General features: G+C 40.3%; 1 protein-coding gene across 3 annotated transcripts in view; it reads left to right on the forward strand.

The window, feature by feature from the left end:
- Positions 1–27,071, forward strand: part of SLC4A4 (solute carrier family 4 member 4) — a 389,797-nt gene that overhangs the window by 58,445 nt on the left and 304,281 nt on the right. For 2 of the 3 annotated variants that reach the window (XM_004617877.2, XM_004617876.2), the window contains exons 1-2: positions 6,386–6,904; positions 26,535–26,714. In XM_004617877.2, the coding sequence (XP_004617934.2) occupies positions 6,727–6,904; positions 26,535–26,714 (358 nt within the window). In that variant the 5' untranslated portion in view covers positions 6,386–6,726. Of the gene's footprint in view, positions 1–6,385; positions 6,905–26,534; positions 26,715–27,071 lie in introns of those variants that run through there. The other variant, XM_055140936.1, reaches the window with a different exon arrangement.

Consider the following 27,071-nt stretch of genomic DNA (forward strand, 5'->3'; position numbering starts at 1 on the left):
TGCAGCCGCTTCGACTGCCAAAGCACTCGGGCAGCCCGTGCTCGGGAGAGTTGAGATCATTCTGGATGTGTATGTTGAAAATGTGGACAGCAGATTTTTCCAAAGCAAAGGCACCCGTAAAACGCTGTGCAGCTTCAAAATCTTGAAAGAAAACCTCATGCTTGCAAATGGTTAGTAGTGAAAATGCTTCTCCGTTTCTTAGAAATGTTTTGAATAGGGAATAGAATTCCGAAATGTGTGCATGAGTGTTATAATTTTAGATGTCAGTACTGATTGTTGCATTCTGTGTGGCTCCTGAAAAAGACCTGTGAAAGTGCTGAGTTTTGCCTGCCGCCTGATCGAAGGCCGGCCACGTCGCGGGGACAGCCTGCTTTTGAGCCTTGAGACTCGCGACGAACCACTGCCAGTCCTCAAGAAAAGGTTCTGATGCACATAACTAAGCACACGGTTTATGGCCGCCATAGCTAATAATAATAATAATAAAAATATCCCTACTTCCCATGATTTGTCCGCTCCCCTGCATGAGTCACTGTGGCGTGGAGGCATGCGGGTAAAGAGCAGCTGAACCGTGTGCACAGGACAGCTGCCGTGCAGGGAGAGGCTATGGAGGACACCGACGTTAGTTAAAGGTGGATCAAACTGGGGAGGATACGGAAGCTCCGTGCACAGAGGATGCCCGTGTAGGATCCTGTGAAAAGGAGCGGGTGCCCCCCGCCTGGTGCCCATTGGGAAGCAGGCAGAAAGCCCCATTCTCTGTCGATGACGCCCCGGCTCGGCCTGTCTCAAGAGGAGAGCAGGGAGTCGAGATGTGACATGTGGGCTAGCTGGGGGCTGAGCCCTCTGCAATGGCGAGTCTGACAAGGCTAGAGGGTCTCATCCCTTGCTGCTGCCCCTACCACAGCTGCGGTCTTAGGGGGCCAAGGGAACAGGTGACCTTGCCAGCGGCGACAGCCCTGCTAACTGGCGCATCCTCTGGCCAGAGGCTTAGGTGAGGAGGATCGTTGTTCCGTGGGGAGAGCGAGAACCCTGCACGCAGATGCTGTTACTATAGAGACGCGGGCGGGGCTGCCGGTGGGGGAGTCACAGCACGGGAGGGGACCAGGCAGGGAGGGAAGAGGGCAAGTGAGGCGAGTCTCAAGGCCAGCGCAGGCGAAGACCTTCAACCTTTAGCAGAGCTCTCCCGGGCGCAGACTTGTATCCTGAAACGGGGGTGCTGGCCGCCTGCCACTGCTGACCGGCCGGGTGGCAGCTGCTCGCTCCGTGTGGACTAGCTGGGCAGCACGTTGGCAGTTGGCGTGGACGCCGGGGCCGAGGCTCAGGGGTGGAATGTCGAGAGGACCCAGGACCCAGCGGCTGACGGTTTTGCACAAGTGTGTCCCAGGCGGCGCTTAAGTCACCCTCCTGAGCCTGCTCGGGGACTGGGACCCCAGGGGGCCAGCCAGGCGGCTTGGCAGCAGATTTGACATGTGTTGCTGTGAAGTCATCTTGGTGTCCCAGAATAACGGGGGGCACAAGGAGCTCCTGATGGCTGCAGGCTTGAGTCTAGGGGCTCCCACTGTAAGTCCTGCCGGAGAAAGGCGGCTTCCGCCCATGTGCTTATTGTACGGGCTGCAGTCACCCTCACGCCGGGGACACCCGGAGACGCCTCCAACTCTGAACTTGGCCTCACAGGGGCCCCTCAGGAGAAGGCTCCTTCCCTCTCCCAGGTGTCCAGCAACTGCACTTTGTGTCACGGGACCGCGTGAAGAATGGATCTGGGCACCTGAGTCGGGCCTGAGATGAGTTCATTTCTTCCTGCGGAGAGAGGGGGAGAAAATAAACAGGTCGGGTCAGACCACCATTTTAAAGATAACTCTTCCTGACTAATAATAGCAAGCAACTGCGGAGAGGATTTCAGGGGAAGTATAAACTCGGATAGTGGTTGTTGGTAGCATCAAGATGGAAAAAAAAAAAAGACAGAGAAGGCCATCAAGTCTGGTCCTTTGTGTAGATGCCCAGACACCCGGGGCTGGCCTGGCTCTGCAGAGGGGTCCCTGCGCTGTGGGGGTGCAGGTTTGAGAAGATCAGTTCCCAGCAAACAGTGGAAGAGACTGCTTGCAGATGCTCTCTGTCCCTGGACAAGAACTAGGTTTCTAATTACTTGCTATGTATAGTCCGGGAGGGAATGTCAACTATGTATCAAAGAGCCAAGGAATGCTCTGATCATTGTTTCCCCTTACACGTAGCCCTGGGCAGTGGGTGGGTGAGTGTGTCTCAGAAGACCACTCCGGCCCGTTAGTGTTTCCATCATCCCTTTCAGTTCCTCGTGGTTTCCTTCCTTCCCTTCCGTCTTGGTTGTCCTGTGCAGTTCAGGAAAGGGAAACTTAGGCACAGAGGCCGGGGAAATTTATTTAGGAAATGTGTCAAGTGTTAGGAAAAGATTTTCGGAGCAGCTTGATTAATGGTGGGGTGTCGAAATGCTATTCCACAGGGCATTGTGTTAGATTCTCTAGATTAACAGGACCCGGTGAGAAAGGTGAGAATAGCTGGGAGGACGCCACTGTTTGTTTTCCAAGGAGGCTATGACGGTACATTAGCATACGTGCAGTAGTACAGTGCTCCGGGACTTCGTGTTTTGGAGGTCTTTTAGGAGAATGTGTCCTGAGAGATGACATCCGTATCTGTGTCTACAAATGCTGTACAAAGGGTGCTTGCCCTTTGCACCGACTCTCCGAGATTGCTAGAGAAAGTCTTAAGCGTGTGCAAATGCTCAGTATGGTGTCTCAAGTGTCAGCTAGAGTGCCTACCACACAGTAGGTCCTCATGAAGTATTTAGTGAGTGAATCAATGGGGGAGTGCAGGAAGCAGAAAAAGGCATGATTGAAAGCTGAGGTCTGAGTTTAACATGGCGAGTTGTGAGGCCTTTTGGTCATTGTCATTCATGACCTCCATATTGCCCAAGCCAAGTTGTTCCTCTCCGCCTCCATCTTTCTGAGAAGTGCCTTTTCTTAGCAGCAATACTTGCCTCCTCTCTCAGTGCCTTGATATCACTGTTCCCTGGTGTTCTGCTTACCTCACTGACTGCTTCGGTTCTTCAGCTCTGCTTGGAAATGTTGGCACGGCCCAGCACTTGGTCTTAGGTCAGTGCTTCTATTTCTACATTTCTTCTTGAATGATCTCATTTAGAAATAGCTTCAGATACCAACTTTATTAATCGATTCCCCCTCTTTTATCTGTAGCTGCATGCTTCTGAGCTTCTTTCTCCAGAGGTCGACACGGAGTTTTGTATTTAACTGCTCCCCCCTCACCTTCAATATAATAAACATCTCAACCTCAATGTGGTCAGAAAAAAATTCTTTTTAAAAAAAATTTATTTTTTAATTAGTGAATCACTGTGAGGGTACAGTTACAGATTTACACATTTTTGTGCTTGTGTTTCCCTCATACAATGTTGGAGAATCCATCCCTCCACCAGTGCCCATTCTTCACCACCAATAAATCCAGTATCCCTCCCACCCCCCAATCCCATCTCCCCCCACCCCACCCTGCCTCTATGGCAGGGTATTGCCTTTTGATCTCTCTCTCCAATTGGGTGTTGTGGTTTGCAATAGGGGTGTTGAGTGGCCATCGTGTTCAGTCTCTAGTCTACTTTCAGCACGCATCTCCCTTCTCGTGTGGGATCTCCAACCAAATTTTACTTTGTGTTCCCTTCTCTATCTGAGCTGCCTTTCCCCTAGCATGTGAGGCCAGCTTCCAAGCCATGAGGCCAACCTCCTGGTACTTATTTTTACTACAGAAAAAAATTCTTTATTTCTTCACCAAAACCCGTTTCTCCTAGCGCTATCTCTTGTTTTTTAGATACTTTTCTGGTTTCTTTGGTCCCTGCAATCCATTTTTTCTCTTTCTTTGGGTCACATCTGGCGATGCACAGGGGTTACTCCTGGCTCATGCACTCAGGAATTACTCCTGGCCGTGCTCGGGGGAACCATATGGGATGCTGGGAATTGAACTCCGGTTGGACTCATGCAAGGCAAATGCCCTACCCGCTGTGCTATCACTCCAGTCCCTGCAATCCACTTTTTACGTAGTAACAATCCTTTAAAGAGGTAAGCTAGCTGAAGTCACTTTCACATCTTAAAATTTTCCGTAGCTCCCAAGACTCCTAACGTTCTAACTGCTTAACCACCCTGCATTGCCTGGGTTCCCTCTGGCGCTGTTAACTCTCATTAACCTCTTTTTTTTTTCCCTTTTAATCCAGCCTGACCACATTTCTGTTGCTGGAACATGCTAACCTTGTTTCCACCTTAGGGTCTTTGTCCTTGTGTTCCCTTTGCTCAGACTACTCTGCCCATCAGATCTCAAATTCCTGGTTCCTTCCTATCTTTCCTTTATCTGGGGGGTGCAGGGCTCTGAGCCACCAAGTCTAAACCTGGCTGTGCTTAAAAGGCCATGTGGTGTTGGGGATCAAACCTGGGACCCGGAGCGTGCCTGGCGTACACTTCAGCCCTTTGAGCGATTTCTCTGCCATCTCCCCGACCCCATCCCGGGTTTTGTCTCTGCTTTAGTTTTACTTCTGCGGAATGACCTTATGTCGCCAGCCCCCTGCTTTCTTTCATTTTCTGAAAAGCACTCAAGATGATCTAAAATAACTGTGTCCATCTACTTATAATTAGTTTCTTGGTAATTTTGTCTGTTTTATTTATGGATGCGCTCCCCTCCCTCTAAAGAGTGCCAGGAGTATAGCAGCCACTAAATAAGTATTTGCTGAACCAGTGATTATGCTGTATCATTTAATCCTTACGGACACCCAAGAATCAGAACGGGAAACAACTTGACTTGATTCCTCAAGGCATTTTCCCTTATGCACTCTGGATTGAAGAGGTGATGGCTTTATTGACTTTAATTTTTAAATTTTAGTTTGAAGATAGAGAAAGGAAATATACACATAGGAAGAACTAGCACATCAGGCTTTCCATCTCTGAAAGAAGGACTTCTGCAAATACGCTAAGGCAATTTAATGAGTTTCTGATGTATTGTCCACCAGTGAAGGTCAAGGCAAAGAAGAAAGTAGGACAGAAGAAAGGAATTGCAATTGATGGCATTTATTAAACATTTAATTGATGGTAAGCACAAAACCGAGCGTTTTCATGTATGCTACCTAATTTGAATTTCAAAGCAATCCTATAAGGTTAATATTATTATTTTTTCTTTTCTTTTCTTCTTCTTCTTTTTTTTTTTGAGCCACACTCTGCAGTGCTCCGGGCTTATTGCTGGCTCTGCTCTGTACTCAGGACCATATGGGGTGCCAGGGATCGAACCCGGGTTGACCACGTGCAAGGAAAATGCCCTAGCCTCTGTACTATTACCCAGGCCTAAGATTGATGTTACTCTCCAGGTTTCTAGATGGAAAAAGCAAAGCTCAGGAAAAAATACTGTGCTTCAAGTGATACAAATGCTAAGTACTGGAAGTAGATTTTTGTTTTAAAATCTAGCTAGACCTGAGACCAAATTTTGGGCTTTTTATGCCAAGGTAGTTGTATTGCGAGAATGATATACTCCTAAAATAGGAAATCAGAAACTACAAATTCAGTGCATATTCCCTTAGATTATAACACATATCGGAAGCCCAGGATAGACAATATGGAAAACAGACTTGCACTCCTCAGTGCCTGAGTATATAATTGGATGAATAGGATACAGAGTGAACATTTGCTTCTCTGGCAAAGCCCATGCACGGTGTGACATAGAGCAGCTGTCCCCAGAAAAACTTCTTTGTTTCTCGATGGGTCTGATACAAGCAGCAGTTTGAGCAATTTGGGATTTCTTTATGCTTTCATTATGAATGGTGTTCATGAAATTCTGTGTGTCAAAGTTAACGCAGGGAAAAAGAGTCACAGGATACGGAAATAAATCTTCACTCACTGTATCAGCTCGAAACATGTTTGGCACCAGGAGGCCATAAAAATGCAGTCATTGCTTGGATGCAGGCTGAGGTCTTATTTAGCATATGAAATCGTAGCTGCTGTTATGTAAGGAGCCAGGGGGACAGCATAACGTGGCTGCAAAAGGAAGAACTTCAGGCTCTTCAGGGAGGAGTTAACAGGACAGCTATATGGGGGGAGAAGGGATAAAAATGGAAACTGAATGAATGGATGCGGTTTCGATGTGTAACTGTTGCTGCAGCCGGGTTTCTGGATAATCTTGAGATGTCAGATTTCTGGAAGGCCAACATGTGACTCGAAGCTTGCCACTCACGGGAGAACATTGGACTGTGCTGGTATTGAGGCTAGCTGCAAGCGAGGCTCACAGTGTTCATAGCCTGTCTCCCTCTCGCTTGCTGTGTGTGGGTGTGTATGTGTGCGTGCGTGCGTGCTGCGTGTGTGTGTGTGTGTGTGTGCGTGCGTGTGTTTATACATCTTCGTGCAGTGGGTGTTTAAAGAGCTCAGCACCGAAGCTGGATTTCCACAAATGATCATCACGAACACTCCAGACACACCAAACTTCCTCTCTTGCTATTTTTCCCTTCTCTGCTTTCATCTTTTGGGGTGTGTGGATGCAAATCACTAAAAGAAGAGTCCTCCACCTCCAGCCAGCGAGACTGAGATACTTTTTTCCTCACCTGTCCCTGGGGGTGCCCTCTCAAGGTTAGAACTGAAGCTATGTGGGACCGGCGTCTTCCCCAGCATCCGACGAGAGGAGCTGCGTGAAGGAGAGGCAGCCCCAGAGAAGAGTGACTGCTCTGTTACCATGAACAGCAGCGTGCAGGTTAACCTGCCCAAAAGCTGGGCTGCTTCAAGTGGCTCTCTCCAGGAGAAGTCTGAGCATTCTTTTTTTCTTTTTTATTACTATAGGATGGAGGATGAAGCTGTCCTGGACAGAGGGGCTTCCTTCCTTAAGCATGTATGTGATGAAGAAGAAGTAGAAGGTGAGCTTTGTGGGTCTGGGAAAGTGAATATTTAGATGCATGTGTCTTGTAGAGAACAGTACTCTTACATGTCACAGATTGTATTTTTTAGTTCAGAATAAAAGTTCTCTCCACATTTTTCATCACCCAAGGAAGTAGTTTTAAGAACTTCTTAGAGGACCAAGAGAATGTGAATTAGTGTGGGCTTGCATGGCAAAAATATAAGTACTTTTGAAGTAGGTACTTATATTAGCTGTACTTCGCCATAAGAGAGAAATATTTTGCCAGATAGCATTCATCAGCTAATTACTATCTCAAGGAAGCTGCTAGACGTAGACAGATTGATTTTTCTAGCATCTTCAAATATTCTTATGGCTTGCAGGATACAGGAACTATGTTCCAGAAGGGGAAATGATACCATCGTTCCTGGAAAAATGGGTCTAAGCTGAGGCTAGAAAGAGTGGGAATCCTGGTTGGCTCTCAGGAAAAGATGGATAAACATCGTTTAGCTTAAAATCCTCCAGCACCTCTCTGGCTAGTGTTTTCCAGGGTATATCACAGCCTAAATCAGAGCTAAATCTTTGCTGGTGCAGATGCTTCAGTATGTTTTTTTCTTGTGCCTTGATTTATCAATAATGAGGCTATAATAATATTTATTTCATAGTGACAAGGAAGGACTTACCATTGATTAGAATAAATCAAGGCACTGCATGTAAACAAACTGTTATTAATATTTATAGCGAAATTTCAAAGATAGGGCTTATAGGCAGTCATCATAAAGTTAAGTTAAACTTACAGGGAAACTCTGCCATAAATCATTCCCTTTATCATCACCTGAGATGATTTGTATGCACTTTGGAGACTCCCGTGGAATAGCTGCTATTTGATGAACATTTACTGTTTGCTACAAACTTGGACCAAAGGGGTGGTGGGATTGGAAACTAGAGTAGGTGCCTTGCTCTCTGCAGGGTCTTCAGCTGAACCCCAGCTCCTGGGCACTGGGATGCTTTTGTGCTTACTTGGAAAGGTTTGGGTAGTGTGGCTGTTACGTTGTTTCTCACGTTTTCTTGGAAAGTTTCTTCTGACCGTGTGTTGGAGGATTGGTCCCCAGCTTCACTCCCGCCTTCCTGCATTTATGCTCTCGAGACAAGCTCATAAGAACTTGATGCCTGTTTCTTGGGAAAAGGAAACGACAATGTTTTCTTTCACATTATTTTATGGGTTCCTTGCACTTCGGTGAGATGACTGTGGGAAAATGTCAAGTTAGAGGGAAAAAAAATACCTAAAACTTGTAAGAGTCTTATAATCCTTGATGTTGTGGTTCCTCTGTCAGCTGTCCCCAGGTCAAAGAAGAGTCAAGAACCTTAAAGCTAGAGCCAATTGATGTAAGAATATAAGACCAAGAAAATATCATATAGTTCAATTCAAGGACAATTCAAGTAGAAAAAAAGAATCAGTGAGAAAGTTTGGGAATGAGGTGTACTTTGTATGTGTGTATGCGTCTGTGTTTTCCTTGAGAATAATGTTCCAGCGAAGTTCACAGGAGATTTAAATCACTCCCTGAATCTGTAAGCGCTGTAGGATCGACAGCTCCCCTGCTGCAGTACAATATTGTCCGTGGATTTCTTAAGCTTTTGACTAAAAGTTTATTTCCTGCAGTATTTCCCTTAATTTTCAAGCATGAAATTAAGACAATAATGTAATGAGTAGCACACAGATCTGTAGCCAGGTTGCTCGAAGGAGAAAGAAGACAACAAAAAGCTTGTAGAAACATCTATAAAAGTGTTTGGCTTTGGGATGATTAAACCTGCCACATGGATTTGGTGTGTTTTCCTGTTCTAAAAAGATTCCTATCTTATGAGGATCTTTCATGTTGATTGGTGCCTGGGCAGATTGCATTTCTCTTAAGGCATGTGTAGTTAGTTATCTGTTCCTGATGCTTGAGGCTCTAGCAGAGGTCCCTAAGCTTATTTGGCTTCCTGTCCCCTTTTCAGAAAGGAATTCTCCAGTACCCCTTGTTCTTCTTGAGGTGAACAAATAGAAAGTAACGCTCTGCCCCCCCACGACCTTGTGCTCCATGACATGATTGTTTATGGTGTTATTTGGTGGGGAAAGTTCCTCCTTGAAGTCCCCTCTGTGGTAGAAGTCTTGAAACAATTTGGAGCTACTCCTTTTGAAGTCAGTCTGCCAGTTGACCCACTTGTTTTCTCCCTGGTTTCACTGGCTGGGAGCACTCAAGCTTAACAGCGACGCTAGTTGCAAGTGCACGGAAGTTGAGATGGACAGAGGTTTAGTGTCTTATCCATGCTCCAGTGGTTGAGACCAAGAGATGAGTTTCAAGACTTTTAATGAAGATTTTGAGTGGGACTGTTTTTCTCAAGGGTGAATCTAGCTCATCTTTTTAATTGCATACAGAAGAATCTATTTGAAGGAAAACAAACTGAAGTTCTTTTCTCAAATAACGGAATTGCTGCAGTACACGTATGATAAAATAAGTGCTCTAGTTTTAAGAATTCAATATTCAAAGGGCAAGGAGCTGGAACGCCTTACAATCAATTATCAAATGTGTTTTCTTTTATCCAAGCATTTATATATATGGCTGCTAGAATAAGTATGATTGATGTATACTGCAGTACACTTGGCAAAAGTAAACTTGAAATAATTTTTTTTCAAAAGCAATTTGTAGAACTAAGATGTGCTTTCTTATTAAGTGATTATTAGGGTGACAGAGGTCCAGTAGCTCTAGTTACTTTCAAATGTTTATGCTTTTAAAATTTTTCTTAAGGTCTAATTTGGGGTGATTAGATGCAGCTTTGCCTGAAGGGAAGAAGATCCAGATGCCGTTTTTATAGTTCTTTCTAACATTGGAGAAAAGGCTGCAACTTCCAACCACGCCCTCAGTTCAACTGGTTCAACTTTACTCTCAGTGGGTGGTATGACACTTAATCCACGTTCTAAAAACTTAATAAAAAATCATCAACTGCAAAACTCACTAAGAACAGAATGAGTCAGAAGAGGAGTCATCCTCTGTTTAAATAATGAATTTATCTATGTGGTATATTTTTAAAGACCCAAGCCTCATTTTCACATAATTTGCCTTGTGCATTTTCTAAGGAGCATCAAAGAGATACTCCTAAGAAAAGAAATCAAATATGTGAGACCCTGTTTTTATCTCTGATGCTGGAAAAAAAAATGAAGTGAAATTTTGATTTTTAAAGTCAAGAGAAGATTTGAAGTCTCTTCTTTAATTGGTTATCTTATACTGTGTGTGGTTTTGCAAAGTTAATATTCTGGCATACGGATACTCATATTTGTTTCTGAACCAAAAAGCTCTAACTCCAGCCCAGACATTTCCACATAATTGGTATGAAGATGACAAATTGATGTTACCAGAAATGCTGACCATGAGAAACCACACGTGGTTTTCATTTTAAACACACTTCCACAGGGGAAATTGTCAACTTTTGTTGTGTGAGGCAAAGTTAAGAGAGGAGGAAAGAGGTTCAGGTAGCTTTTTCCAAGCAGGAGGAAATTCTATATTTATTTTATCCTTAAAAAGCTAGTCAGGATTTTGAATCTGTATGATATAAACAGATTACTTAATATTCTCATATTTCGCAATAGGGGAAAAGAACAAACTCCACCTTATCCTTTGAGATAAGGCCTTGGCTCTCCAAGGCTAGGTAACTTTCCAGCAAGCCTCCACAACTCCGACTTTCTGAGGAGAGGCCTTTGCTTAACATCATGTCCAACCAGCAACTCAGGAAGCCTGAGGCACAGCCAGACACTATTGGCTGAAACCTGTCTCTTTTTCTGAAGCTGGACCTGTGCTCTCGAAGCTATTATACTATATTGTGCTGGCTTTCCTCTTTCATTCAAAACCTAGTCCAAAAGGAAATGTTCTCCCATCTGTCCGAATGGATGAATAACTTTATAAACCCCCTTGTCTACTGATGGGCACTAAGAAAGACAGATTGCATTCGTTTGTGGGATATAAAAAATAATATATGGGACTAATATCCAAGGCTACGGAAAACAGGGGCCAGGAGGACTGGTCAATGGTTAGAAGCTTGACACAAGAGTGTCTGGGAAAGGCATAGGGCAGTTAGGATAGAGAAGGGTGACCAGTACGACAATAATAGTTGGAAATGATCATTTTGGACAGGAACTGAGTGTTCAAAGTAGGTAAAGAGCTTTACCTAATAACTTTTCTGTATCTATAATGCAAACCATAATGCCCAAAGGGGGAGGGGGAGAGTGAGGGAGAGAGAGAGAGGGAGAGAGAAAGAGAGCGCATAATTCATAGTAGCATAATTCATAATAGTGAAAACTTAGCACTAAATGACCATCCATAGATGACTGGGTAAGATTCTGTGGCATTTACATACACAGTGGAATACAACTGTTATTTTAGAAAGATGAAGCTATGTATTTAGCAACAACATTGATAGAATCTGAGGTGTGTGATTATGCTTTAAAAAAAGAGAAATACAGTATTGATGAAAATGCTTGAAATTTACAATGAGAACTTATTTTAGGAAAATAAGAGTAAAAAGTAGAATGGGATATTGAGTAGAGTAGCTATTCTCTAAATATTTGTTGAAAGAAAGAACAGGTAAATGACTGTAATAGACTAAATAGAACATATGTAGAATTACTTTATATAGTCATCTAAATTAATTGCTTAATATTAGGTTAAAATTTGGTTCTCCTAATATTCTCTGTCAGATGAGGTGATATATTGTCTCTAATTATCCATTCCTTACTAGTTTAGTTTGAATTTGAAAAAATCATTGTAACATTAATATAATTTATATTTATTTATTTATTTGTTTGTTTGTTTTTTGGGTCACACCCAGTGATGCACAGAGGTTACTCCAGGCTCTGCACTCAGGAATTACTCCTGGCGGTGCTCAGGGGACCATATGGGATGCTGGGATTCAAACCTGGGTTGGCCATGTGCAAGGCAAACGCCCTACCTGCTGTGCTATTGCTCCAGCCCCAATATATTTAGATTCTTAAGAGAAAGAAGTCCTTATAACACCTCTACCTTATTCTTTTTTCTCTTACTGTACTTTATGAAGTAGTAACTAAAATGATGAAATGGTGCTTTGTTTTTTGGTGTGTGTCATTTTTGGAGATGAAGATCTTAATAAAGGTCTTAATAAGGGTTTTAAAACTTTTTTTTTTTTAACCAGAAGATAGGATGATGTATCCTTTGATTTATAGGAGGACATATTTTTTGTTTTTAACTGTTAAAAAATGATTGCTGTTCTGTGATTTACTATACATTAATGAAAACTTCCTCTGCACATAATTTCAACAACACACCCGTCACCAGTATATCCACCTCCATCTCCCAAGGACCCCAATACCCCGTCTTTTCAAACCCTCTCTTCATCAACTTAATTGTGTGGAAGCCTTTGCCTCCCATTGCTACTTTACAGTATATCTTTAAGTCCCACATATGAGAGAGATCATTCTGTATCTACCTCTTCCTTCCTTCCTTCCTTCCTTCCTTCCTTCCTTCCTTCCTTCCTTCCTTCCTTCCTTCCTTCCTTCCTTCCTTCCTTCCTTCCTTCCTTCCTTCCTTCCTTCCTTCCTTCCTTCCTTCCTTCCTTCCTTCCTTCCTTTTCATTCTTCTTTTTGGGTCACACCTGGTGGTGCACAGGGGTTACTCCTAGCACTCAGGAATTACTCCTGACGGTGCTTGGGGGATGCTGGGATTTGAACCCGGGTTGGCCACTAGCAAGGCAAATTCCCTCCCCGTTGTGCTATTTATTGCTCCAGCCCCTACCCCTTTCTTTCTGACTTCACTTAGTATGATATCCTCTAGCTCCATCTATGGTGTTGAAAATTGCATAATTTTGTTATTTTCTATAGCTGCATAGTATTCTATTGTGTACATATGCCACAGCTTCTTGATCCTTTCATCCATAGTTGGGAATTTGGGCTTCTATTTCTTAGCTATTGTACCGAGTATGGCAGTGAATATAGGTATTACAGGTATTATGTATCCTTTTGAATAGTGTGTGTGTGTGTGTGTGTGTGTGTGTGGCATAGATGCCAAGAAGTGGTATTGCTGGGTACTATGGGAATTCTGTTCCTATTTTTAGGATAGATCCCATACCGAGGAGGAAGTATCTTATTTTATTTTATTAAGGAGGAAGTATTCTAAAGGAAAGTGAGGGGCCATTGGTTTTTGTTCATAATTAAAATGATAAGCATAATTACTGAGAAGTTATTGAAAACATACTAGAGGTTTTCAGGGGAAAGGAAGGGCCAGGTCCAGGCTGGGTTATTCTGAGCATGGAATATAAGTGTTTGATTGCATTTTGCTCACATCTGCTAGCTCAGAGCCACTGTATACAGAGGAAATACTTGAACAAATATTGCTGTAGGAAAAGCCTTCTTAAAAGAAACAGTGACTCTGTAATTGGAGAAATTTAAAGAACTGTAATGAGTGTTGAAAAGTTGATTCTTGAAGAGGATTCTAGGTTGAATCCATATGGCAGTGCTCAGACTCTTCCTCTCTGGGGCCCAGCAGAAAGCCTAGTAGAGGTCCCCAAACAAATAGCACACTTCCTGCTGGGTCAGTGATGTTAAATATCTTTCTGTTGAGTTCTTTAGTTTCAAGGGAAACTGATGATACTTCCATGGGGTTTTGAAGTGGAAATCAGATGACATTTCCTAGAGTTTTCCAGCTATAGAGAGTTCCCTGGTAGTACCATATAGACTAAAGTATATATAGTCTGTAAATATATATAATATCTACTATATATAACTCTTAAAGTCACTTTCATCCTATATCTATACTATTTTATGACAATAAGCCATAAAAATGTGAAACTTAGTACTTGGCTTGTGTTTTTCAGGGACCCAGAAATTCTGAAATAATACACTTGCAACAGTTTAGTCTGTAGATTGAATTTAATTTTAGAGACCTTTTATCTGGTCGTATTTTTGAGACATCTTGTTTGCCATTTAGTTTTGGGAATCTCTCTAATTTGTTTTATTTCATGTGTTGTTTAAGCAGAGTGTCTAAGCATCAGTTGGGGAATATAGGTTTAAAATTTGGGCTATTTCCAAGTCATTGAATATGAAGGAAGCAACTTACCCTTGGATTTTGGGTTTTAAATTCTGTAAATTAGGAACACTGGGGACACACCATTCACACAAGGCTCTTTTGGTAATTGGCTGAAACAATGCTGCTGTTAACATTAAGAGCATGAGTCCTTTATAGCTATAACTGTTTTCTTTCCAATTTTGAACTAAACGTTATAAGAATTAGTATCATTCCAAAAATTCTAACTGGCCCAGATTTTATATGCTCAATTTATTTTGATCGATATCTATCTTTTGTTTTTGTAATGAAAATTATCTACTGGTTCTTATTTGGAAATCAGGCTTGCCTGATCAAGTGGAGTTTCCCAACGCCTACTAGGAGTTCTTGACTCCAAAGTCTTTCTCTCCATTTTTCATCCTAGTTTTATTGAGATACTGTAATTTACAGTACTGTAAGTGATAGTTTTATGCATACTTTATTAAAACCCTCCACGAGCGTTCCTTTTGGAGTCATTTTGATCCGTTTAAACTCTGGCTATGAGATCTGATTTCATGGATAGACTTCGCTAATGAACATTGCACCTATTTTGTGAAATTGTCCACTTTTCACAGAGGCATGATAAATCTAATTGTGTATATGGGAGAGATGCTAAATGTTTGCCAGCTGCCTAAGAAATCCTGATAAAATAGTTTCTTATGATAAGCAGATTTAAGTATATAGTATTTTCCAACCAATACAGAAAATTCAAGAATCTATTATATACATGCAATGTGTAAAACATATTTTATGTACTTTTACAGACATTTGTCCATTTGCAGCATAGTATAGGATTGTTCTATTCCCTACATGCTGTCAGGTGCCAATTGAGTGATTATGTGTTAGTATATAGATGTTAGTATGTAGATAATACTACATGTTACATATTACATACTGTAACTGTCACTGTCATCCCTTTGCTCATCAATTTGCTCAAGTGGGCACCAGTAACATCTCCATTATGAAACTTGTTGTTACTGTTTTTGGCATATCAGATACAACACGGGTAGCTTGCCAGGCTCTGCCATGCAGGCGGGATACTCTCAGTAGTTTGTCAGGCTCTCTGAGAGGGTCAGAGAAATAGAACCCAGGTCGGCTTCGTGCAAGGCAAACGCCCTACTGCTGAGTTATCGCTCCAGCCCATATTACATATTATATATTCTAATCATATCTCCACATATATGTTACCACATGATTCAGAGTCATTGAAAGAGTAAATTAATAGACTGATTAAATAAACATAAGTAAGAATAGATTTCAGCTGGAAGGCTTACGTTAGACTCACTTAGCTAAGGTGAAATTGCTGGTAGAATTTATTATTAGAATTTTTAGGTGGTCTTGGACTAGTCATATTTGGAGAACTGAGGCAAGAAACATTCCTGACAGGAGTTCACAGGAGGTTCCAAACATTGTACCCTTGATGCTTGGTTGCTAGGTGGGCTGAAGGTGAAGGTTGAGGGAGTGTAGTGAGTGACATCCGTTGAATCAGCACTATGGGTAACTTAAATAACTTTTCTGAGCAACCCCAAAAAGTGAAAAAATCTGGTTAATTGTTTTTACCTTTCCACAGAGTTAGAATTAGAAGGCAGATATCCAAAGTGCTAGATCCAACGTGTTCATCTCTCTTTATATTCTGCTGACGTTGGAAGGAGTGCGGATTACACTTAACCCTCTTGAGATATTATTTTTCTGACTCTTTTCACGGTGAAATGCTAAATAGCTGTTACCAGGCCACCACTTGTAGAAATAAAAATAGGTTTTAAATTTTAGTTATGTTGGCCAACATATTAGCTTTAGAGAGCCAGAATTGCATATTTATAGATTGGGTAAATCACCACCCCACTCCCCAGCTGATTATTAAATTTTCAACAAGTAATTCTATCTGTATTGAAAAATAAAGAAAATGTCTTAGATGTAGAATGGAAGCCTGTAATTGAATCCAGTGGATACATGTATTTGGCAAATTTAATCAGTATCTGATTGTTCAGGTAAATTTTCCCAGTCTGTGCTGTGGATTAGAGAACATACGGCAGAACCAGGAGTTTCAGGATCTATTTTTGCTCTTAGCTCTGCCCCTTTCCGGTTGACATGAGGCCAAGCACGCCTGCAAGTGGCATTTTTTTTTTCTTAAAAAGTGTCGTTAATAACCTATTTATTCACCTTTGCATGTCCGTCCTTGTTTTACTAGGAATATACTAGGAGTATAAATAAGTAAGCTCATTTAAAATTAATGGTATAGAACCCACAATGTAAGATATTATCTCTTTGAATATAATTTATCTTATGCTCAACACTCTCTAGGCAGTGTATAGAATGATTTCACAGCAATGCTAAGACTGATATTTGGCAATCAACAAATGAGTTGATTTGTATCTATGTTAAATCATGGACAATGCACCTCCCCACATTAAGCTTTTAAAATGGTAAGAACAAATGTAGATGTTTTAATATTTGACCTTTCCAAATTTCTATGTCTTTCTTTTTTTGGCTTTTTGGGTCACACCCGGCAATGCACAGGGGTTCCTCCTGGCTCTCAGGGGAACATATGGGATGCTGGGAATCGAACCCGGGTCAGCCGCGTGCAAGGCAAATTCCCTACCCACTGTGCTATCGCTCCAGCCCTGATTTCTATGTGTCTTGAATGAGATAACATCTTCCAGTTAAGGCACAATTCATGTCCGATCAAATAAACCCATCATTATTTAATGGCACAGCTTGGTTTGAATGTTAATATAGTGAGTGTAACATGTTTGTGGGTGATCTTATATGGGAAATCTGAAAATATATCTCTCACAAGGTAATATGAAATTTAGCTATAAATAATGAAGAGAAACACATAGATTGGGAATGAGGGGAAGCATCACACGCAAGCTGGTGAAGGTTCAGAGGTAAGAGAGAGATAGGTCTACTTGAAAAGTAAAATTATTACGTGGTGACTGGACCAGTGAACAGGAAATGTAGCTTGAGGGGGAAAAGGGCTCATATAATTCAGGTCTTTTATGTTAATGTTGAAGATTCTTTTGATTGTGCACTGGGGAGCCATTGCACAAAGGTTTTATGCAGGGAAGTGTCCAGAAAAAATTTACATTTTGAGAAAGATCGCTTTGGCTGCTGGATGGTGAGCATATTCTCGGAATGCAAAGATAAAATTGGGGAGACTGTTGCTAGGATACAATTACCCGAGAGATAAATTTTGGGTTGTACTAGAGTGGGGACAAAAAAGCGGGAGACAAAGATTAATATCCAGAGCTTGCTGTTGGATAGGGTAATTGCACCTGCATTTCTGCCGAGTAATTTAGGAGATTCATGTGACAGTTTGTAAGGGGGTGTGACACTGGAGAAGGAGTCATGGGGGAAGATGGCAATTGAGGTTTTCCAATTTATTGAGTTTGAGTTTCAGTGTATCAAGTAAGACGCCTGAGAAACATCCAGTGGAACCCTGAAGTAGGCAGTTGGCTGAACAAGCTGGATCTAAATTAAAGATATACAAGAGTGGAAATTGAAATTGCGAATCCTGGGCAGATAGCACTGAAAACTTTAGAAATGGGTGTCATTTTCAGAGTGAGAAATAGAGAAGAGGACTAGACTGAGTTCAGTGAGTAACAACATTTGGAGGCTGGGAAGGAGCAATCATAAAAGTTGGAGGAAAGCTAGGAAGAGCGTTCTCTGTGGAAGGAAACCCTTTTGTTAAGGGTCAGTGATTATCAGCGCTGCAAGCTACCTGATGCAGTGAAACAGCTTCTGGGTTTGACAGAAAGAAGTTGCCTGGTGCCTTTGTTAGCCACTCGGTTAGATCCTAGTCAACTCAGACTAGATTGGACCATTCAAGAGAGAAAGCGCTGGTCACAAGAATTTGGGAAGAGACTTTGAAAACTTGTATAAAAAGTTTCTCCTTTCCTTCTGTGTTTAACCAATTCAAACATTTTATATATTATTTCAGACTTCTTAGGACTAGAAAGGACCAAAAGAGAAAAATATTTTAAAAAAACTTTTGGCTTCGTGTTCTCAACTTACAGATGAGTACACTCTCCTCAGAGTGGCTGAAGTGATTTGCCTGAGGTAACTCTAGTAATTGGAATCATGCAGACAAGCGCTTGGGGAACCACATGGGATGTCGGGGATCGAACCCAGGATGGCCACTTGCAAGGCAAATACCCTACCCACTGTGCTATCAATATGGCCCCAGCACTTCTTAAAAAAAGAGTATTCCTATTACTATTGATTGCTTTGCTTATTGCTGTAGATAAAGCACTTTTATTTCCCTTGTCAAAACATAGACTACATGTCTGACTAAGCTTTGTCAGATATTTTCTGATTAGCTCAGATCACCTCCTAGACAAATGATGAAGAAGAACAGTCTCTTCATAAACACAGCCCTTTGGAGAAGACTGTTCTAGTATCACTGCCTGTCTCCCCAGTGAACCACAAAATACTTCAAAAGGTCACCAGGGATGAGGCAGAGAGAGGAGCTCACAGCGTGCATACTGAGAGGTTGGAAGATGCTACTGATGGATTCTCCTAGAGAAAACAGGGGCTCACAATTTATTATCATGGCCACAGGCAGGTGGAATGAGAGGGCAGTGCTTTGCTTTTTGATTTCCTTTGGAAAGGGGGAGGGAGAAACAGTATACATACTGATGGAGCACTATTGTATTCCACTTGTGATAGAGACACTTCATCCACATGATTTGGGCTGTCCATAAAAATGATATCTATCCTTCCATCTCCACATACAGAAATTATGAAAGTGTAATATTATATACCTATATAAATATAGATAGAAGCATAAATGTTTTTATCTATAGATAAGATAAAAGCATCTTTAGAAAAAAATTAAATTTTGCTAAAGCAAGTCAAAATATATTTGCAGAAGCAACTTCTTAGGGATTCTGAAGCACTTTCAGAATTATCACTTATAAATGATGACTTGATGATTAGGAGTGTTTATGCATCTAGATAGGTTTCTATAGTGTTTTTTTTTTTTTTTTTTTTTTGCTTTTTGGGTCACACCCAGCGATGCACAGGGGTTACTCCTGGCTTTGCACTCAGGAATTACTCCTGGCAGTGCTCAGGGGACCATATGGGATGCTGGGAGTTGAACCCGGGTCGGCCGCGTGCAAGGCAAACGCCCTACCTGCTGTACTATTGCTCCAGCCCCCTTCTATAGTGTTTTTATGTAAATATTTCCAAATAATTGATGATCACTGAACATAATAAAGTTGTATTAGTTAAAAATATTTACCAACTCAGGTGTTTTTTTAAAAATCAGTTTTTGCCTGTTATCAGCCATCAGTAAAGAAAACTATAGTGAAAACTTAATTTTACTTGTGACCCTAGGGTCCCCACTTTTACCTAAAAATTTCTAGAAGTTTTGCGCTGAAACAGAGTACATGTATGGCAGATGTAGAAGCTTTCTGAGGAAAGGACAGGAGTTTAACTAATAATCACTGTAGGCTTGCCTCCCTCAGAGAGCTATTTCCTGCATTGTTTGTTCTTGGCTAGAGATTATTATCATCACCAAATATTAAATATTAAAAGCACTGTGCTAGGTAAACGCCGAGTAGCAAGCTGAGATTTTTAATCAGTCATGCTTCGAGAACCTCAGGTTACCTTAAGGATCCTGAGGGACTTTCAGTGAACAAAATTCCCTTGCAGTTCAGTGGAAAGAAAAGTATTTCCCTGTTTCTGTTTTTTTTTTTAATCACTTTTACTATTTATTTGCCTGCATGCCTGATTCTCAGTATAATTGGTAGTATTAATATTAAAATAGATTACTCATCAGCATCCAAATGATCTATAAATAAATTGCATTTGTAATATGTAATTATCTATTAATAACCATGCATTTTTTTCTATGAAAAGTTGCCCCTGTTAACAATACAAAAATAGAAATAATCCCTTGTGGTTAGTGGTATATGTAAGAAGTGTGGATCCTCGTGCGAACATCAAGGGCTGACTTAAACCCTTTTTAGCTGCGAAACTATACTAGGTCTTTTGAAGAAGGAAGACTTCTTTTCATGAATTTGTTTTTATGCCCAAGTTTATTAGTAATGTAACCTTGATTACGTCTTGATAGAGCTGCTTAGGACACTTTTGAATTTGTGTATGTTAGCAACTTATTTGTACTTCATTTATTAAAGTGATTAGGATTATGCATACCGATCTATTCTTAAAGTGCTATCACAGCCTCTGTGATCCGGTTTGAGGTTTCTTATGAGTACTTTTAAAAAGATCTTAGGGGATTGTTTTTTGGTCTAAGAAGTAGAGTCTTTTAATATTTTTGTTACTCACCCAGAATCTTCACCTCCACTTCTTTTTCTTTAAAAAAAATAATAAACATCTTAGTTTTGCTCTCCCTCCCCATGTTGTTGGCAATAACTATAACACGTTTAGGTATTTTGGCATAAGACCAGATTGATCTAGGGAAGATAGTATTTAGCTTGTATTTTGGAACTATTGCTGATTATTTTTGAGAAATTACATAAGGTGGTAACTTGTAGAATTTTGAACTGCAAAGAACAAACATTTAGTTGGTTATAGAAAGAGCAACAATATGAATAAAAATTAAATTTGGAACATCCCTCAGTATTTAATTAGAGATGTATGTAGGCGTCTGAGGGTAGAAGATGTGGATGACTGTGGGTGGCTATAAGGGAAGGTAGATTTCTGGGACAGACTTAGGTCTATCTGAGAGTGCCCGAGAACAGGTAAGGTCTCTTCACAGAGACTCTTTCTCCCTTCTGCTTCACTCCGCCCTTCCCCATACTCTGAACCCAGAACTGCCTCTTCAGCTTAAAATATATATATATATGTATATATATATGTATATATATATATACTGTGACCATTGAAAAAATATTTACTGTGAACATTGAAAAGTGAGAGTAGAAGATTGAAATTAGTGGATACAATTCATGTCATGAAATACTATCTGTTCACAACAGGTTTGCTTGGAAATTGTCTCATTTATTTCTAGAAGTCAACTTGAAGAAGAAAATATTGGATAGTCTAAATATAATATATATGATGACCTGCCATAATACTAATATCACCTAAACAGTGATAAAGGGATCATCATTCTTGATATTGTTATCTGAGAGATATGAGTTAGCTGGTGACAATATCCTGGAACCTTGATTTTTTTTATAGTAGAGATAATAGCAATGTTTAATTTATGCAGTTGTGTGAACTGTTCTTGAGGTAATAAATATGAGGCCTAACCAGAATTTGGAACATTTGTAATTATTTAATAAATGGCTGATATCATCTGCCTGGACCATAAACACAGCAGATTTTCCCTATAGAATTGACTAGATCTACTTGTACACATAGACGCTTATGTTGTTAACCATTCAGTCATCTGTAGAAAGTTTTGGTTCGGTGGTAAACCCTTTTCTGGTTTGTTAAGTTTAATTCGACAAATTCTTGAATCCCTTGGTAGCCAAGTGGGTTTCTGTGAAGCCTCTTGAACTTGAATAACTTATGTAAAATTTTTCTGTTGCCTTGAAAACAAACAAGATAGCAATTATGAATGATGTTAGTTTAGAAATATCTTAGGAATTGGGAGTTAAATATGATAGCTTCCCAGTTGTGCTTTAGCTGAGGTGGAGTAGGTAAGGATGGGAAGAAGCAAGGATTACTGACTGATAATTTCTGACGTTCCAAGAAAGATAGCCAGGAACAGATAAGTAGGAAAACCATGTTTTCTTCCTAGTAGTTCTGCTGTGGGATGGATTGTAAGATATTCCCGAGACATTTATTTTGTTGGGAACTTTCACCATCTGTTAGAGAAAGGCATGCAGGGTATTTATTTGAACACATGATATTGAGGCCAGTGCCAGATCAAGAACTGCATGCCCTTTGGCTCACGTCTATATGGACACTCTCAAATGTAGATAGGTTCTAGTAGATGTACTTTATCAAATTTTGAATAGCAGGATTTAACCTTTGTATTAACTTTAAAAAACAAACACCTTTTTCTTAAAGTATAGCTTTAAAATTTTGGTTCTTCTTACATTATCTCTGGAAATATTTTTTTATGGAAATTTCTAGTAGTTTTTTCTTTTTTCCTGAGTTTGAAATTCCCTAGTATATGTCTCTTATTTACTTCCTTTTTTTTTTCCTGAAAATATACTCTCGTTGGGTTAAAAACTTGTTTTTCAAATTTCTCATTTTCATTTTTCATGTAAAATAATGCAATACTCTCAGCCTTCATAGTTTTCTTAAGAGCTTCGAGCTTGCATACAGTTAGGTAAGTTTTAGTTTTAAAAATATAATTAGAGAAATATCATTAGTCTTTGTGACATTTCTGGTACAGGTTAAGACATTTTAATGAAAGTAAATACTGAGATCTATATTTTAAAAAACTTTAAAATTTGTAGCACTGTAGCACTGTTGTCCCATTGTTCATCGATTTGCTCAAGCAGGCACCAGTAACATCTCCATTGTAAGATTTTTTGTTACTGTTTTTTGGCATATCAAATACATCATGGGTAGCTTGCCAGGCTCTGCCTTGGGGCGGGATACTCTCCGTAGCTTGCCAGGCTCTCTGAGAGGGATGGAGGAATCGAACCCTGGTCAGCTGCGTGAAAGGCAAATGCCCTACCTACTGTGCTATCGCTCCAGTCCTTAAAATTCTTACTGGTTAGAAAACTCCCCCTTTCTGCCTTAGGTTTAGAGATAGGAATCCTAGATGGTCCCAAGGTTAAATAAAGTTTGAGTTGCACAGGGATTATACTCCAGTTTCATCAGTTACTTCTCATCCCATCTCCACTTCAGCTCCTTTACCCAAGAGAAGAAAGTGGTAAGTGGGGCCAAGCATGATTCCTCAAAGTGATGATCAAATACTTTTGATAAAATTGTGGTAAAATTTATAAAATCTTATAAAATTGTTCACAATAATTTATTACATTTAATATTACAACACCGATCCCACCACCATTACACTGTCCCACCACCGTATTTAGAATGTTTTACCCCGACCCTCAAAACCTGCCCCCAAAGCAGGACCTAAATCACTTATTTGTATTGCCTGTTATGTGTAATCCGCTAAAAGTGATCCAAACAATTTCCTTAGAGGAAAGTATGTGAAGATTGTTTTATTTCACCTGGAGCCATTAAACCCTTGTCTTGGTACATCAGTGGTGTCGAGTATGCGATGTCGCATTTGTGGCCGCACGCTCCAGGAATTCTAAAATTTTAGATATAGTGATACAGCTGAAGTTAATTTCACTTCTTTTCATATTTTTTTTTAATTGGATGTGACTTTGGGGTCCGGAGGCATGAGATCTATTTTTGATATTGTTATCAGTAAGAGTATTTTCATCAGTAAACGACTTCTACCGATCCTAACTAAAGATATATATTCATTCTGTGGGGCAGTAAGAAAACTTTCCTCCAGCTTATTGTACATTGGTTTTTTTTTTGTTATTTAGCATATACAACATGAACTATTTGATCATCACTTTGAGGAATCATACTTTGGCCCCACTTGTCACTTTCTTCTCTTGGGTAAAGGAGCTGAAGTAGAGATGGGATGAGAAGTAACTGATGAAAAAGGAGCATAATCCCTGTGTAACTCAAAGTTTTCTTAACCTTGGGCCCCTGTAGGCTTCCTGTCTCTAAATATAAGGCAGAAAAGGAGAGTTTACTAGCCAGTAATGTGTGAGAGAAAAAGGGAGGGTACTGTGAATTTTTAATTGCACAGCTCTGGTGCCTCGCAAAGTCAATATCATCCTCACTCAAGGAACGTTCTGTGCTGAAGGCTACCCACAGTTTTTAGTCAGGTGGGTATCATGGTATAAAATAATAACCGAGTATAAAACAGTACCCGGAGGATTGCATGGATTGGGAGTGGGAACAGAGTGGCTGCAAGTGAATATGAGGGACCTGTTTGGTTTGGTGGAAGTGCTCTAAAATGAGATTATTGTGATACTTGTACATCTCTATAAATATCCTAAAAGTAATTAAATTGATCCCTTCAAGGAAGAGCTTCTATGACGTGAAAGTCAACCTCGGTAAAGTTCATGAAGTCTCTGAAATTTCGGTATCTTCAAAGAAGTCGTGTTTTTGCTTGGTCTCTGAGTTCCGTTATGCAGCGTCATCTGAGAAGTGTTCCCACTTGTGTGAAAGAGTGTGACAAAGTGATGGGGGAGATTCTGAGGCAGGAACTAGAGAGCTCTGAATTGCTCAGCTCAGTACCATAACTATTGAGGTGGAGGCGATGAGAACCTGAGTCTTGTTCATAAGACAGAGACACTTGTGATCATGATGTGAATAATATGACACCTTTTTTTTTGTGGTAATGACAAATTCTGTTAGGTCCATAAGGCATAGAACATTCTTCTCCAGGAGTTTAAAAAGTTACCCTTTTATTTGGTTTATAGCAACATGTTATAACTAGATTTATTACTTACAATCCTATTAGTTCAAAGACACTGTCTTTTAAAATGATTTAGCAAACGTACTGTGTGGATTTGGATAAATATATTCAAAATTCTTGATTTTTCTTGTTTTTGGTTTTTGGAGCATACCTGGTGACGCTGGGGCTTCTCCTGGCTCTGTGCCTAAGGAATCAAGTCAGCGTTGGCAGCATGAAACACAAGCACCGTAATCCCTGTATTATCTCTCCAGCCTTAAAAATACTTTCCATATAACTTCAATTGAGCTAATGTAGTCAAATTGCAATTTTTTTTGCTTAGTTGTCATTCTTTAATAAAATGTGGAAAATATTTAATTTGACAGTTTAAAACTTTTTTCCAATTCTTTTTAAAAAAATGATTTACTAATTTCTGAAGAAAGGCAATCATGCTCCCAGTGTTTGACTTTCTAAAGAAATTGGTTGGCTTTGCTTACATTTATTGTGTGACTTGAGATAAAGTTACAGGTCTCCCTCAGTAACTGGAGGAAACAATTGACACTGTTACTTAATTCACATTGTTTCTGAGACATTTCCTACTTCCTTGTATAATACAGCTTTCCCATGAGAACAATTTGCTTGCAAATGGTTAGACATGATAAATTTCTTATTGGCACACATTTTCTAAGAAGAATTTCACTGTGCTGTGGAGTAGAGTTGATGTATATGTGGTGTGTGTGTGTGTATGTGTGTGTGTATGTGTGTGGTGTGTCTGTGTTTGTGTGTGTGTGTGTGTGTGTGTGAATGGGGAAGGTTCATGCTACTACCTAGATACCTCTTGCGTCACTTCTAGTGTCAGGAAGAAGGTTCTCGTTCCTGAGATGGACCCCTTTCTTGAAGAGCATGTCATTATAATAACTCTCCAATTTTAAGGATTAGTGTGTGTGAATTGTGGCAGTTTTAGACATTCCTGGAGAGTTACTATGAAGATACTTCATAGCAATTTATATTTTGCATTTCGTGCACATGGATTGTGTGTAGTCTGTGGTAGAGACTGTGACGGCAAGTGATCACCAAGGACTAATTCCAGAGGAGGAAGGAAAACTCATCGATGAGGCAGCCTAATCTGATTTGGACTTCATTTTTTTTTCACATTACTTCTGAAATGATAGTTCTTGCTTTCAGAAGTTATGCTGTGCATAAAGTGAAAGTAAAAGTTTCCCAATTAAGGAAAAAAAAAAGATGTGGAACTTTGAGTTCCCTTTCCCTGTCTTATCAGATTTTGCAAAAATAATACCACTTGTCAGTTTTGCAGCTCGTTCCATCTAGTGAACTAAAAGCATTTCACAATCTTTTTTCCTCATGCCCTTCTCTTCAAGGCAATTTTTGCGGGGCTGGGTTTATTTTTATCATTGCAACAACCAGTTTTTAGAAACTTTTGGAAACGAAAAAAGAAAAATGAGAATGGCACTGGAGCTGACATTCATTTTAGCTGTTTCCTAGTGTGAACATTTGAGTATTTCTAAAATATTCTCTCCAAATATGTCTTATTTTTTCTCAGTTTGTCCCAGTTCTACATCTCTATTCTGCTGATTGGGTGAAAAAAAAAGTTTTAATGTAAAATCTTCTCTGCAGAGTGACTTTTTGAACTTTGAATTAAATCTTTATTTTTTTTTTGCTGTTGTGAGGGCTCTTTCCCCAGCAACCTATTCATAAGTATTTACTCTAGCACCAGTATAATCATAGACATATAGATGGTGATAACGGCAGGGCTCTAGTGATTACCCAACTCAAGCCTCTCATTATATAAATGTTCAGCTTGATACTTAGAGTACTCATGGGGCAGACTCAAGATCCTTGAACTAATTGATGGCAAACCAAGGAATTCTGATTTCTAGCTCAATATTCATTGCTTTTCCCTAAGGAAAAGTAGTTGAACTGGGTAGAACGATAGCAAACTTTCCCCAAGTTCCGGTGCCTCCAAACTCTGGTCTGAAGTGTAATTGAATGTGGCAGTTTCAGTCTTATTCAGAATTGGGAAATTTAATTTTTCCAGTGTGAGTTAATTTGGTAAATGTCGTATGATAGTATTGAATTCATAGGCAGCTTTATCTGACCTGTGATCTCGTGCAATTTCTATGCAGCAGAGAAAGTGATTTGAAATGACTCATGATCCATGTGTGTTCTTTTAGGCCACCACACCATCTACATTGGGGTTCATGTGCCGAAGAGCTACAGGAGAAGGAGGCGACACAAGAGGAAGACAGGGCACAAAGAAAAGAAGGAAAAGGAGAGAGCCTCGGAGAACTACTCGGATAAGTCGGATGTGGAAAACGCGGATGAATCCAGCAGTAGCATCTTAAAACCTCTCAGTGAGTACTTTTGAAGTCCCTCTTTCTGCCTTATAGCATGGAAACTTTATTTCTTTTCTTTCCTTTTTAATATTGTATGTCTAGTGAGGAAGAAAGACTTGGTACTGGAATGTCTCAGAAAGGCTATCTATGAAGATATTTTTCCTGTTTCTTGTACCTGTGAAGATACTCTTCTTGTAGAACCTACGGAAAAGAGTAGGTTTTGTTGAAACAGCAGATTTGTCTAGGAGGCGATCTGTTAAGAGTTGATAGTTTAGTCGGTCATGTGGTCTACCTTTTGACTAGAGAAATAAAAGTTACATATAGCATTAAGTCAACGTAATCACTAGTAAATCACTAGAAATGGGATGATTCTTT

This window comes from Sorex araneus, chromosome 5, assembly GCF_027595985.1.
Source record: "Sorex araneus isolate mSorAra2 chromosome 5, mSorAra2.pri, whole genome shotgun sequence".
Lineage (NCBI taxonomy): Eukaryota > Metazoa > Chordata > Mammalia > Eulipotyphla > Soricidae > Sorex > Sorex araneus.